The sequence below is a fragment of the Hippocampus bargibanti genome, linkage group LG13 (assembly GCF_051943395.1).
Source record: "Hippocampus bargibanti isolate YZ-2025 linkage group LG13, ASM5194339v1, whole genome shotgun sequence".
Classification (NCBI taxonomy): Eukaryota; Metazoa; Chordata; class Actinopteri; order Syngnathiformes; family Syngnathidae; genus Hippocampus; species Hippocampus bargibanti.
Window position 1 is genome coordinate 16,711,719 of NC_142746.1, and position 14,837 is coordinate 16,726,555.

Consider the following 14,837-nt stretch of genomic DNA (forward strand, 5'->3'; position numbering starts at 1 on the left):
TTTACTTTTTCTTTTGTTTTGCCTTACAAATTATTTAGTATTGTGGTCAAAATCGGGAGTCTCCCGAGCAAATCGTGAGACTTAACTTGTATACAGTGTCTGCGTGTGTGCGTGTGCGTGTGCACGTAAAGTCTATTAGTGATGGAACTCTTCAGGGACGAAAACATCGTTTAGGACGACACATCTTCTCTGATAATGACGCTTACACCTCGAGTAAGGCAACGCTAATGAAGCTACAGGTGTGTTTCTTTCGATATTTTGTCCTATTTTTGTTTAATGGCTGTGATTTCACCCACCCTTTTCAGGCATAATTTGAAACGATGATAAAGGTGTGTGCCTTGCTTTCCAAAATGGCTAACGCTGTCAGACAGACTGTGGTACAGCTGTGTTGTGGCCAGTTACATGGGATCGTAGTTTTTTTGCACGCTCCTTCTTCAACCCTCTAAGTCTAAGATAACTGAACAAAATATAGTATTCAATGTTCAATTATCCACCTATATGCTCAACATTTTCTCGTTTTTTATTACTCTTCTAGGGGAGATTGTAAAAAGTGGTCAGGACTTCCTGTGCAATATGATTTAGTAATAAATCTGACAATTTCACTCCAGTAGTGTTTTTGTGGGGGGAGAAAAATTACACCTTTCCCCCCAAAACACCAATTCAACCGAAACATCATATCACGATGACAATAGCCCCTCACTTTCTGCAAAAGCCTTATTTATTTTTTTCTTTCTATTTTGCGGATTTTAATTTCCTGGATACCATTCTTTCTTTCTTTTGGCATCTACCGTATTTGCTCAGCGCTGCACTGCACTTGGAATAAAGTGGTTCCTTAATATGTGAGTGATGCCCATCATTTGACACGTTACAACATGCAAAAGTTTATCAGTTATTCAACAATTTTTGAAAAATAAAATGGCTATTTAATGCTACTCCCGTTTCAAGTTGACTGTTTAGTATATCTTCCACCAGTTTCATGCTAACACGATGCAAAACACCTTTGAACACATGTATGAAGACAATCCAAGAACACTCACCAGGATGTTTTCTTCATCCTCTGCAAAAAATGACACATATTACTTGTCACTTACAGTACTTGTTCAAATATTTTTAGTTTGTGTTTTCATAACTGTTATACCGCCCTTGGCGACAAAATTTGAACACATTGTTATTCGCTCAAATGTATATCAGAATCAGAAAACCTTTATTCGTCCCACAATGGGGAAATTTGCAGTCCACAGCAGCAATTTGAAATGGGGTGGGGAGGTGAAAGGATAGAAAACAAGATATTCTAAGCATAGCAAAATAAAAATGTCAACTGAATACTGTAAATGTGCAAAACCGTTTCATTAAAAAAACTGTACATAGTGCAAGTATATTTAAATCTGGCAAGAATTGTGAAAAAAATGTAATTGGTTAGCAGCAACGTCAATAATTTAAATGTTAGCGAGTGGATAAGGGACTATCCGCCTAGATATGTATCACATAGTCACATTTTTGTTAATGTATCGGCAGAAATGTTGGCACATACACTTCCTATATTCACTGCCAAGCTAGAAATCACCTGAGAATTTCCAGTTGTGTTCTTCAATGTAATTTTCAGGAGTTATTGTCACTGTCAAGGTTACACTAATGGAACAGATCACATCTTAACAATCACTTACATTTAGATAATAAACCTCGCGTCTTGTGGAAGCTTTAACTCACGACTGCATATTCCTGTTTCATTTGCATCACTTTGAAATGTCGAACCCCTGGCTTCTCAATTTAATGTTTCCTGTTCAAACTTGGAAGCCTTGTATCCTCCCCAGTCACCCTGTCTGATAGCCCTCAATGTCTACAACATTGAGCACCCATGTGATCACATGCCAAACGACTTTCATTGGGACGCGTGCGGCTGCACTGGGTCGTCCTCGTCACGAGTGTGTGAAACCCAGCTGCAGTCGTTGCCTCTGCCACCAGTAGGAGTGTCCTGGCAGTGTGTTCCTGTCTGTCACCAGCCCTTAGCTATAAAGTCACCGTTATCTCCACAGTTAAGTGCGGCTCACAGACGGAGGGTGAGCTCAAAGTGAGGCAGGAGAGACACCCTGTCCCGCCTGGCCCCCACAGAACACAGGAAGCGGGGCAACGCCGGGTCCCTTGTCTGGCCCCGGAGCCCTACTCGCTCCACGACGCAGGCGTTAATGCGGGGAAAGCCTCGGCCAAATGACTCTCTAATTTCCCTTTAGGACTCAGACGATCCCATCGGTCCTTGAAAATCAGACCGAGGATTTGTTCAGAGTGGTTTGTTTTGTCTTGTCTCGCCGCGTCCCGCTCCGATTCCATCACTCAAGTTCTAGTTTTCGGCCCGCGGACGCTAAATTGGGGGATTTGTGAAAAGAGGCATTTAAAGAGCCTCCAGGGGATAGAAGCTGGAGCCTGAAAAAACATCGGGCATTTCAAGGAAGGGCCACATGTAATGCCATGTCTGTCATTGAAAGAGAGCGCATTTAAACAACATGCTTCCTACGTGTGACGGTGCCTTAGCAGTCTTGCCATGGAATGTGATGCCCTTCATCTTTTTTAAAGTGACTACAGTCGGCGTGTTCCGTTTTCAAAACCTTTAGTTTGCATGAGGGTATTCATTGAGTGACGAATGCACCGACTGAAGACAAATCGAAACAGCCGATTGGCTCACACGACTCCTCACACGCCAGTGATGCACACACTCTTTTTTGCAGACTCTTTTCTGCCCCTTCTTCTTCTTCTTCTTCTTCTTATTGTTATTATTATTATTCAGTGACGGGCCGTGGATTTCATCGCTAGGCCTTCAGTCATGCTCCTTCTGAATCAATCCTGTGTTCTTCATGATTTCTTGGTTGTTGAAAGACGTTCACAAAATGACACGTGCAATATGAATTCATTTAATTGTGCTCAACAATATAAAGTAGTAATAGAAGCAAGTTGATATTTTATTCACCTCTTGTGGTTAAATGAGGTCACCTAAAATCCTGTTTTCTTACATCACGGTTTAGTTAGGGGCTGCCACAAAATGGACAAAATCCGTCATCAACGGACAGTTAGGACGGCGGAAAAGAAAATCATTGCCACCGCTCTAACCACTCTCGAGGACTTGCACACTGCAAGAATCAAGACAAGAGTGCGGAAAATCCTACTGGACCCTCCGCACCCTGCTCACTACCTTTTCCAGCTACTCCCCTCAGGCAGGCGCTACTGATCCATGTGCACCAAATCAACAGACAGCTTCTTCCCCCTTGACGTTAACTCTCTAAACACTAAACATTATCTACATATATAGGGCCTCTATGCAATTTTGCACAACCCTGTGGAACATCATCCCGTTATAGTCATTGTAGCTCCAACTCTACTCGAACCACTGTCTGCTTGATACTGTGCACATTGTCTCACAGTTTTTCCTGATAGGTATCACTTACATTAAGGAATTAGATTAGATTAGATTCACCTTTATTATTGTCCTCCATACTTATTCATCATGTCTTTTTTATGATGATACTAGTGCAGCGTATTCTACCTGAGACAAATTCCTTGTGTGTTCTACATACACTTGGCCAATAAAGATCATTCTCAAATACAGTCAGACCTCAACTTACGAACTTAATTGGTTCCCAGACAGAGTGTGTAAGGCGAAAAGTGTGTATCTCGAGAAAAAAAATTGCATAGGAAACCATTAAAATGGGAATAATCCGTTCCCGGGTTTCCATAAAATATACCTTTCAACTAAATAAGCCTTAGAACTACACACAACATCCCTTATTCTATGTATAATAAATGTGCTATTGTATTGTAATGAAAGAAATACACTGCATTGTATCATATAGTGACTTTATTTACATTTGTGATGGTCATTTATGGCTTGATGGAATGGCGTTGGAGGTCGAAGGTCAAAGGGAATTGCATGAGGACTGTAATTAAAGAAATAAACTGTGCTGTAAAATAAAGTTTTATTTACCTTTTTGATGGTCGTTGATGGTTTATGGAAGGAGAGTCACCTTCCATAAGGACTGTTAGTAACTTAACCTCTGGTGCTGTTCGGTCGTGTGCTTCCGCCGAAGATCACTCTGCCAGCCGTGGTGGGTGTGTATTATGAAAATAGTGCTTATTATAAGGTTTAATTTTCATAAATTTGACGTTTGTAAGACAAAAAGTTTGTACGTTGAGGTGTTTGTAAGTTGAGGTCTCACTGTAGTGGAAAACAGTTCTCCGTGTGGTGCAAGCCAGTTCTAATTCAAGCATTTTGATGAATTCACCCCAACCAGACATCCATTTTGTTGACTACTTGCACTATGATAACTTCCAAAATATGAACTGTATCAAATGTTCACATTAACCAAGTTGCTAGTGCTCTGTTTTGTTTGTTGTTGTTGTTGTTGTTTTTTGATGTTTGGCGCTGCATCATAATGAGAGCCGTGTTATGTATTCCAAATCCTAAAAAAAGTGACACCAGACATTGTGAATTACGCTCAGTATATTGCACTACACATTGACAAATAAACCAGAAACGTATTGCTATATGAAAGTTACTTACTAAAGCCGTATTTGACAGCCTCATCTCAATTCGTTGAGATTATGACGTGTGAGAATGTACATCATTCCATAGCATTAATTTCATTCATTCATTCAAGACATCTCCGGCATCACACGAAATAAAAAAATAGTCAATTCAAGGCGTACTGTGGAGTACATACAGTATATAAAAAATAATTATCCTGTTACTTATCCAAAGCATACCCAATCTTTGCCTTGAATTAAGTTATGATTAGTCACTTTTAACATAAAAAGGAAAAAAAAAAAATCCTGATTCTCCTTTTTCTGCATCTCCTTGTGATCCGGGGTGCCCTCTCCCCATTGTGGCCACTTGGTACAGCACAAGCCCAGCCTCCACTTTTGAGTGTGACGCCCCCACACCGAAGGCCCCCTTGGCAGCTATAAAAAGGCTCAGGGCAGATACCGATCACATGCACCAAGTCCGCTGAGAGCCTTTATCCTCCGCTGCAGACGCGACAGCTAACTCATCACCGTAGTTTCCATAGGAACCATTCATGTTGAAAATCTGCTGTTGTCCGGAGGGAAAAGAGCCTCGTGAACTCTCACTCAGCTTGCTTATTTTTAAAAAGTGGGTTGGTTGAGGCAATTGTTGCTCTTTTCTTTTTGTTTTTTGACACAATGATGAAGTTGCGCATCATTTTTGGGATGCAAGGGAGTCACTGGTGAGTTTGCCCATTTTAGTTTCCTTCAAATTTGCCAGCATGGTTCCTCACAGATCCACCAAAGGTGCATCTAAAGCACGACGGGACCACATCAATCATGAGATCAGGAACATGCGAGCTCTGCTCCCTATCCCTTTGGTAGACCAGAAGCGCCTCTCCTACCTGCACTCAATGGCTGCCGTGTGCACCTACATCAGGAAGTCGGTTCTCTTGCAGGGTGAGTGAGAAAGAGCTCTCTTCTTTCAGAAAGTGTTGAGACAATGTACTCATATTTTTCTTCCTTTAGGGCTTCCCAACGGAGATGCCCTTCCCTGCTCTTTTGCTTATGAGGCCTTTCTCCAAGCCTTGCACGGTTTCATCCTCGTTACGACTGTCCAAGGGAGGCTGGTCTACGTGTCGGAAAATGTATCGGAATATCTGGGCCTTTCCATGGTGAGTCTGAGCTTCAATGTGGTGTTATTTCATCAACAGAAATGCGAGATTTTATTCCTGAATTGAAGAAACTTTTCATTCTATTCACAGGTGGACGTGCTTCAAGGAGACAGCATATATGACATGGTGGAACGTGAGGACATTGACGTTATTGAGGCCATTCTAAAGGGACACGATGAAAAGACATCATCATCAGGTAATTGAAGAAAAATTAACTCCTTGGCCATCAGAGAGATTTGTGTATATGCTTAACATACATATTTACGACATTCACATTTGACGTGTTAATAACAATTAAGGGTTACAAGAAATTAGTCGAGGAACGTGCACTGTTTCCAGGTGATATTTTAATTCAATTATACAGTGAAACCTATTCATTAATGTTACTTTTTGATGAATATCATAAGCATATGTCGCAGAAGACAAACTTCATTATTGAATTGGGCCACCATTTATTCATCAGTGTTACTTGGGGGGGCGCATATGACCACACATCTCTGAACAGATAAATGACAAAAATGCCACTTAATAGACTGTCGGGAAATAATCCATGAGAGCTCCTATACCACATTGTATTTTCCATAAAGAATTTCTCAATGCATGAATAAAAGTGCCCCTCTCTGAACCCAACATCAAAAAAGGTTGAAGCTAACAACATAGTAACCACCAACTGTGTTTTTAATGTTTTTAATAATACTAATAATAATACTACATTTTATTTATAAGCGCCTTTCAAAGCTCTCAAAGACACTTTACAATCACAAAACAGGCACATAAATAAAACCACAGATACATTTATGAATAGAAACATGAGATAAAATGATACATAGAATGCAATTTTAAATTGGTGGGTTTTGAGATGGGATTTGAAGGTAGGAAAATAATCAATATTACGGATGTTGAGAGGAAGTGAGTTCCAGATTTTTAAGATTGCAAAATCCTTGCATTTGTGTGTAAAGTGTTTTTATAGATCTACTTTAAATGTTTTTGATTTAACATCAATGGTATGAATAACTTATAATGCGCCCCCCAACCTCCCAATATAAAATAGTCACAACTGGAGGAGGAAAAGCAGCTTAAAGGTCATACAAAGAAATCAAAATCTGCACTAAAAGGTGAACCTAAAAGAAAATATTTTTTCAAAAGCTGACCAGGCGCCTCATAATCTGATGCGGTGCGCCTTATGTATGGAAAATGTTTGAAAATATGTCATTCGTTGAAGGTGGGCCTTATATTCCAGAAAATACGGTAATATTGGGTAACAAGTACTGCACACCATTGCTTAAAACTGTTCTACTTTGTTTTATTTGTGTAGAGAGGAGTTTTGTATGTAACATGCAAACCTCCAAGTCCTTCAAGCAGCAGCATAGTAGCTGCTCAATGCTTGTTCGAGGCAGGTTCCAGTCCTTTCCGGAGCATTATCCGTTCTCCTCCATCAGTACTACTGGCAAGACCCTCTTTCTGGCCTTGTGCACCCCCACAGCGGACCGCCTCAGGGGTGTGGAGTCACACTTTTCCCCCAGTTTTCACAGCGTGCATGCGCTTGATATGAGCTTCACTCGGCTGTCAGAGAGGTACAAGGAGGTCATGTCTATATGGGGAATTAATAATATTCAATCATGTTTTTTTGTTTTGTTTTTTAAATGAAAAATATTATGATTATTTCTTGCAGTGTTTTGTATTTTATGGGGTACTCGGCAGAAGAAATGGTTGGGCGGTCATGGTACAGCCTAGTCCACCCTGAAGATCTATCTTTAAGTGTGAACCATCACAGATGCTTATGTAAGTGACTAGGCTCAATGCCGTATTATTAATTCTTCATTATGCTCAAAATTGAATAAGACTGTCAGCATTTTTGTCACATAATCAGTGCTTTGGGTGAAATCTGTATTTCTCCAACATGTTACGCATAGCTGGAATTTAAACTATCGTATTTTCCGGTGGATAAGGCGCACCTGTGTATAAGATGCACCTCCAATGAATGGTGCATTTTCAAACTTTTTCCATATATACAACTACTACTTCTACAGGGGGAAATGGAGTCGGTGAATGCAGAGAGTAATTGTAAGACCTGTTGTGGCTCAATATTACTACACATATAAGGCACATGGTCGTCTTTAAAAAAAAATCAAGGATTTTGGCTGCACCTTATTCACTAGAATATACAGTATTTAAAAACATTCAAAGCCTACATTGCTTTTATTCGTCACACACTTTTTTTTGTTTGATAAAATATTCTAAGACTATAATCATTAAAACCATCTTGAAAAACAAGAAAAATATTTCACTCTGTATGTCGTTAAAAAAATCTCAATATTCAAATGTATTGAGGTACACCGGTACTTGATCTAGATTAATATGTGACATGTTTATTCCTGAAAACATGTTGAAAAATGAAACATGACAAAAATATCAATAAAAAAAAATATTTGTCTTTTGGAAATCTAATTCAATTACAGTAAAGTCTCGTTATATCGATATTCTCGCGAGTCCGAAAAAATATCAATATAACAGGACTATCGATATATCCGATCCTGCGCGCATGTAATTTTCTCCTTGGGTTCATAGAAATAGTATCGTAATAAGCGGTACTATCGATATAACCAGACTTTGAGAGTTTTGAAAGGCGCTTAGAAATGAAATGTATTATTATTATTATCATTACTGTATTTATATTATTATGATTATATTATTATAAAAGTAGTGCACATTCTGGAAGTGCATCAACACCAACATTTGTGATTTGGTTGTTCATTTATGCCTAATTTGGAATCCGTGTTACAGCCAATAAGGAAAAAGAACTTTTTAGTGTACGTGACACAGCATTGTTACTTTTCAAACACTGCAAGAATGAATTCCTATTTCATTTCTTTTGGATAAACAATGGCATGATGTTGAGTTTGCGCGCTTGACTCGAGCGTTCTTCATTCAAACCCCTCGATTGTGATTTGGAGCAGATTTGTGTTTGTGACTATGTACGGTAATAAATACAGTATATGTGCTTCTCTTTTTTTTTCAGTACAAGCAGACGAGAGCCTGAAGGTGCAAATGGTTATGAGACTTCAGTGCAAAGATCTGTCATGGGCCTGGAGCTACATTTGTGCTTCCAAAGAGTCTCAGTGCCAGACTGCACATATCTGCTGCACTAACTTCATCATCAGGTGTGGCAAATGTGTTTTACTGTTTTTAAACGTCCATATTTTGTTTAGAATTGCAGTCACAAGATGTTTTTTGTAGGTTTTGGGCTCTGGCTTCTGGTCAAACAATTTTTTTAACTCATTCACTGCCAGACAATGTGCAGAAATGTGTCTACTCAAGTGCCAGGGTTTTTTTCATTGTCACTCAAATTGGAGAACCCACAGAATATTGAGTTTTAGACCTATATAAACATTCAATACAGCGTTAGAAACCTTATACTCTCTTATTTCATCAGAAAAAAAGTTTATTTCAAGCTTACTTGGTTGTAGAGTTATCTGCAGTGAAAGTGGGGGCGGCTGTACAAAAGGTAAATGCTGCCCCTTTGTGGGAGAGAAAAACATTGCCAGAGGTCTGACCGAAGCTTGAAACGCACCCCTACCCCCACAAGAAAAAAAAAACAAAACAAATTTGGGAATGGCGCTCCACGTCATGCTTTCCTACTCCAAATAAATTCAGAAATGGCAGCGAATAAGTTAACAGCAAAAAAAGCCAAGTTACCGTTAACCAAAAAAGAAAAAGAAATACAAAATGCACTCCTCAAAGTGCAGATATTACTGAGTTAATTCCCAAGTTATATGTGACCGGAGTTATCTGAGCTTCAAATGGGGGCGACTACAAAATACAATACATACATATTGACTTATATAGGGCTTTAACAACAGTTAAAGCTCTAACAAAGCGCGAACATAGACAAAGGGCAAATGCTGCCCCCTTGTAAAACGGAAAAAACATTGACAAAGGTCTGACCAGCGCTTTATCGGCAAGCCCGGTAAATGGTGCTAACGTCATATTTTCAATTCCCGAAGAAATTCGCAAATGGCAGCGAATGACTTAACATTCTTTTTTTATTTTCTTTTTCTAAAACGTATCCTGTCATCCTTTAGTGAAACAGAGGCCAAATATCTGCAGAGGAGAATAAGTGAGGATGCTTTAAGGCCATCCTCCCCAACAGACACTTGTCCTACCAGAGGCTGTCAGAAGCAATGTTCTCCCGACAGCCAAAGCCAAGAAGCATATTTGAAATTCAGGCTGGAATCTGAGGAAGATATCCACCACGGCGATAATTCACCCCTTTCTCTCGGAGGCAGCCCTGTGTTCTTCACCCCTCCCTACAGCCCAGCGTCCTCGAGCTCTCCTGTGCAGCAGGAGGACCTGAACCTGGTCCAACACATGGACATGCACACATACGCCGATCAGCTGCTGTCCTGCCCGGAGTCTTCACCGTCCTCCTACTCCTACCCGGAGGCTGCGCTTTCCTGTCACCTTTCACCTCACCGTTCCCTCCCCTCCCAGCACACCTTTGATCAGGACGTCTTCCTCACTTTCAATCCTCTGTCTCCGGCCTCCCCCTCATCCACAGGCTATGATTTCCCAGCTTGTGCATCCGATGCCAGATTAGTTCCAGACGGCCTGGCAACCTCCGACATGAGCGAGAGCTCCGGGGATTGTGCCTTGCATCAGGATGACTTCAGCCTATCGGAGGAGCCACAAGAGGGCAGCCTCCAACAAGTGCACCTTGTTCCCCGGTTCATGTTACCTGCCAGTCTTCCAACACTTACCCAGCCCCCTCTATCCATAACATCTGAGCAGTATAGCCAATTGGAGCAGGCGGAGATCAGCATTCTAGCTCAGCAGATCTCCTCGTTGGCCTCTACTTTTGACATGTTCCGTCCCCTCGATTTGTTACAAAGTGCAGCCTCCACTGACAGCCTGCCCTCCTCCTCCTCCTGCTCACATCAGTGGCCCATCCAGTCTGCTATCCCCTCTGCCCTACATACCAAATCATTAAATGACGGCGCTTTCGAGAGCCTCCTCGATGATCTGAACATGGTCGCCAAAATAGGCTCCTCTATTCCAGATTTCAACTGCCTTCAGGAAACCGCACAACACTTTAATCCACAAGGTAGCAGCCCGACGACCTCCGAGAACTCAATGGCTCCAAATGTCGTTTTAGATCCTTTCACTTTGCAGTTGGGATGTCAAAACCAAAACACTGAGTTGCATCAACTCAACCGCCCTTTGCAGAATAGTCTGCAGCAAGGTAAGTTCTGTCAGGTTTACTCACCATGACCTTTTATTAATCAGAATCAGAATAATCTTTATTGGCCAAATATGTAGAACACACAGGGAATTTGTCTCCGGCAGAATACGCTGCACTAGTAATGATAACGGGATGCTGTTCTACGGGCTTCTCCAAAATTGTAAAGAGGCACCATATATTTATATTTTGGTTACTGTTTAGAGAGTTAACGGCTAGGGTGAAGAAGCGATTTAAATGGATTTAGTGCGCATAGATCAGTATCGCCTGTCAGAGGGGAGTCGCTGGAAAAGGTGGTGGGCAGGATGCAGAGGGTTCAGTAGGATTTTCCGCACCCTTATCTTGATTCTTGCAGTGTGCAAGTACTCAAAAGTGGGTCAGGCGGTGCCAATGATTATTTTTTCCTCTGTCCTCACTCTCTGTGGATAACTGTTATCGTGGCTAATATTCTTTTCTGCCTTTTCCCCCCCAGATGGACTTGTTCTTGCTGAGGAAAACCTGTACTGAAATAAGTCTGTGACTTACGACGTTGCCCTTTGTATGACATATTGTCAGGAAAATAGTCCTTCAACGAATTCACAGAAAAGTGCCGCAAAGATATTTAAAGGACATGTTGTACTGAAATATCTTTTTTTCTCCAATGTGCATGTCTGAATGTCAGGTATCTAGAGATTTATCTTAATTTCTGCAAAATGCAGTCTTCTCTCTCTGGAGTCTCAGCTAATATCTTTATTTTTTTTAATGAAAAGGGTACTTTAAAATGCCCAAGTACAGTTTAAAAAAAGACATTAGAATGAAAATATTTCCTCCAAAGTGGCCACGCTTCACTATTGAGCACTTTATCGTTGTCATTGCCACAAGAGGGTTACAAAGGAAACTGTTCTCATTACGATTGTTTTTTTTAACCTTTTAGAAAAGAGCATTTATTCTCATTATCTTTGTGTGAAACTGGGAGATAATTAAATATTTTCTTTTTCATGCAGTGATCATAACAATGAATGTTTCTACAACCCTCCTCAGCGGTACGTCTCACTGCATTCTAATTGTGGGTTTACAAAAAATTAATTTCATTTATTTTTTTAACCCCTCAACTGTTTGAGGCAAAGTATGTTGAGATTAGTGTATCTTGTTTAACATCATCAATGGTACTGTTAATTTTTGTTTGTGCTCTGTATTTTGAGATGTAAATAAAACAAATAATTGTTCGACTGTATATGACTGTTTGGGTTTGGACTTCTTTTCTGAAGTGCGCGTAGTAATGGGTTGTTTCGTTTATATGGTTTCCTTTCTTTTTCTTCAAGCAGTGTCCAAATTAGCAGCGAAGTCGAATTTATATATACTAAGTCATAGTTTTAAAAGCAATTTAAGGCGAGTTTTCCCATTGGCCTTCTTGTTCTTCACAGCCACTGAAACATATCTGTCCAATACTGAGTGTAGGGGCAACTTTAGCTCATCTTGTCGACTCTTTAAAGTCAGAAAAGTTGTTACTCCACGCAGTCTTCCGTATGTTGCTTACGTCGACATATCACGTGAGGATGACTAATGGAGCCCAGATACCCTAATATCGCTAATAAATGTAAAACAAGAACAAAATGAAACATTGCATCCTTTAAAAATCTAATTATACAATCGTGAACAATAACAAAAAGCAATTTAACCCAAAATTTCCTTATGGTTCCAACACTGAGTTTTGTTACTGTTGTTTTCATTGGCTGGCATCTCAATCGACTTCGATTAATTTACAAGTTCCTGCTGTGTACTTTGACAATATGGAGCCAATCATTTATCACCTTGCCGGAAATCTTTTTTGCTGATATTTTTGTTGCCAATTCTACAGTTGAGTCCCTGATTTGTTATGACAGCTCACCATTCTTGTTTGGACCGTAAGGTAAGAAACTGTAGAAATGCTGCAAAGAGTTGTCAAGCCATCCCCCAATGATTGTTTTTTTTTTGTTATTTTTGTTTTTGTTTTCATGCACCGCTGGACCTGGCAGCAGTCGGAATGCTTTCAGTCCTTGCATGTTTGTTTTCTAGTTTTGTTCGTATGCATATTTAGTGTTTGAACTTTGAATAGATGACCGATATTTGAAAAAAAATAGAGTTGCGTTGCGGTGTTTGACTGCAACACTATAGATGTAGTTGTTTAGTTTTTTTCCCCGGTCCTCAGCTGGAGTGAAGGCGTAATACAAGTGTCAGCTGTGAAACACCAGGCATCGTTATCAACAGTTGGATTATTGCCTTACTCCTGAATCTGCTGCAAAGTGCGATTACCCCCCCCCCTCTTTTTTCCTTCATCGCCTTGCCTCAAAATATTTTGTCCCTTGTTTTTATGTATTATTGATGCATGTTGTCTGTGCATTTGATTTTCTTGTCCTTTGAGTTCACAAGCAATTTATGTTTTCCTCGCTCAGGCATTTTTGATTTGCTCTTTCCTTTTCATCATTCTTGGTTAACAGCATTCTTAGTTGTATTTAGTCAGTCTTGCATTTTTATGAACACATTTTTGTCTTGTCTTTTATCTCTGTCTATGTTTGTGGAATCCTTGTCCAGATTCTTAAAGAGTAAATAAACAACGACTAATTTGTCAGCAGAGAAGGAGAAACGCTATATTTTCAATGCAATGATTACAATAATGCGAGGAAAGAACCCCCCCCCCCCCCCAAGTAGAAAACATTTTGGAATCACGAAAAGAAAAAGATGACACCAACACAGCACTAGTACCAGTACTTGGTGATGCAACATTTGGGGTTTTAAAATTGTTATTAACTCAAATTATTTTTTCTTCATTTGAATGGGCAGCATTATTTAGCAGTTAGCAACACCTCGGTTAACAACACGGTAAAACAAAAAGCCGGAATAGGCCGGCCAGCCAGCCATTGATACAAAACAAGCACCATGGGTCACGATTGAATGACCACCAGATGGCGTAAATTGCCAAAGGTTTACCATCAACAAAACCTGTATTCAGAGTACTAGCCCACTTATAGGGGGTGCAATTTAAATATGTCATATAGTGTATGTGGATGAACATTCCGCATGAAGTCACGCCACTGAGTTAATTGATGAGGCAGCAGTCCAGCAGCCCACTCACATCCACGGAGAGCTAATTAGGAGTGATGTTCTGTGAAGGGGAAAATAGCAAATAAACTTCCCAACAAGCATCCACATCTGTTGCTTCAGTCACTGCGGGGATTCCTCCGAGGCACCGCGACTCCCTCTTAATCGACGCGGCTCGGTGCACACGCATATTCTCATCATGTCGTATACGCGCTGTCTCCACCTGCCAGGTTTGAGATTAGGCATTGCAAAAGAAAAGAGATGACGGTGAAAATTGCAGCAGGCATTATTGAGTGTACCCATTGTGTTTGTTTTCTCGCAAAGATGGTCTTCAAAGATGAATGTGGTTGCATCATTTTTGGATAGTGCGGTCAGAGTCAAAACTTCAGAAAAGATCAAACAAATTCAAGAATGCATCAAATATCTGCTCACTTATGATTGACCCTGCCTGAAATTCCATTTGAAATAGTGCAGGGCAAATACTGGGCAATCATTCAACAAAAGCTTAACTCATTCAGTGCCAAACATGCAAAAACGTGTTCACTCCAGTGCCAGGGTTTTTGTCATTGTCATTTGAATTTCAGGCCCCACAGAATTTTGAATTTAGGACTAAATAATCATTCAATACAGCATTAGAAACCTTGGACTCTCTTATTTAATAAAAAAAAAAAGAGTTAATTCCTAAATTATGTGTCTGAAGTTATATGAGTTTGAAATTACTGTGGCTGTCCAAAATACAATGCAATACATACATATTGCTTTATTCAACGTTTTAACCAAAGCTGAAGCTGGAACAAAGCGCTAACATGGACAAAAGGCAAATGATACCCTCTCGTGAAAGGAAAAAACATTGCCACAGGCCATGGCTAGCACTTTATCGGCAC

At 40.2% G+C, this 14,837-nt stretch overlaps 1 protein-coding gene across 1 annotated transcript; it reads left to right on the forward strand.

The window, feature by feature from the left end:
* The first annotated feature begins 5,267 nt into the window (after positions 1-5,267).
* npas4l (neuronal PAS domain protein 4 like) lies at positions 5,268-11,484 on the forward strand. The gene is made up of 8 exons (XM_089012310.1): positions 5,268-5,445; positions 5,515-5,660; positions 5,751-5,856; positions 6,976-7,234; positions 7,333-7,442; positions 8,680-8,821; positions 9,743-10,899; positions 11,369-11,484. The coding sequence occupies exons 1-8, from the start codon at positions 5,268-5,270 to the stop codon at positions 11,401-11,403; spliced, it is 2,133 nt and encodes a 710-aa protein (XP_088868436.1). The 3' UTR covers positions 11,404-11,484.
* Positions 11,485-14,837: the final 3,353 nt, after the last annotated feature.

Excerpts from the sequence above, each read along its gene's own strand:
- npas4l (XM_089012310.1), top strand. The coding sequence starts at position 5,268 with ATGGTTCCTCACAGATCCACCAAAGGTGCATCTAAAGCACGACGGGAC. Across the intron at positions 8,822-9,742 it reads TGCACTAACTTCATCATCAG|TGAAACAGAGGCCAAATATC; the intron begins GTGTGGCAAATG and ends GTCATCCTTTAG. Across the intron at positions 10,900-11,368 it reads GCAGAATAGTCTGCAGCAAG|ATGGACTTGTTCTTGCTGAG; the intron begins GTAAGTTCTGTC and ends TTTCCCCCCCAG.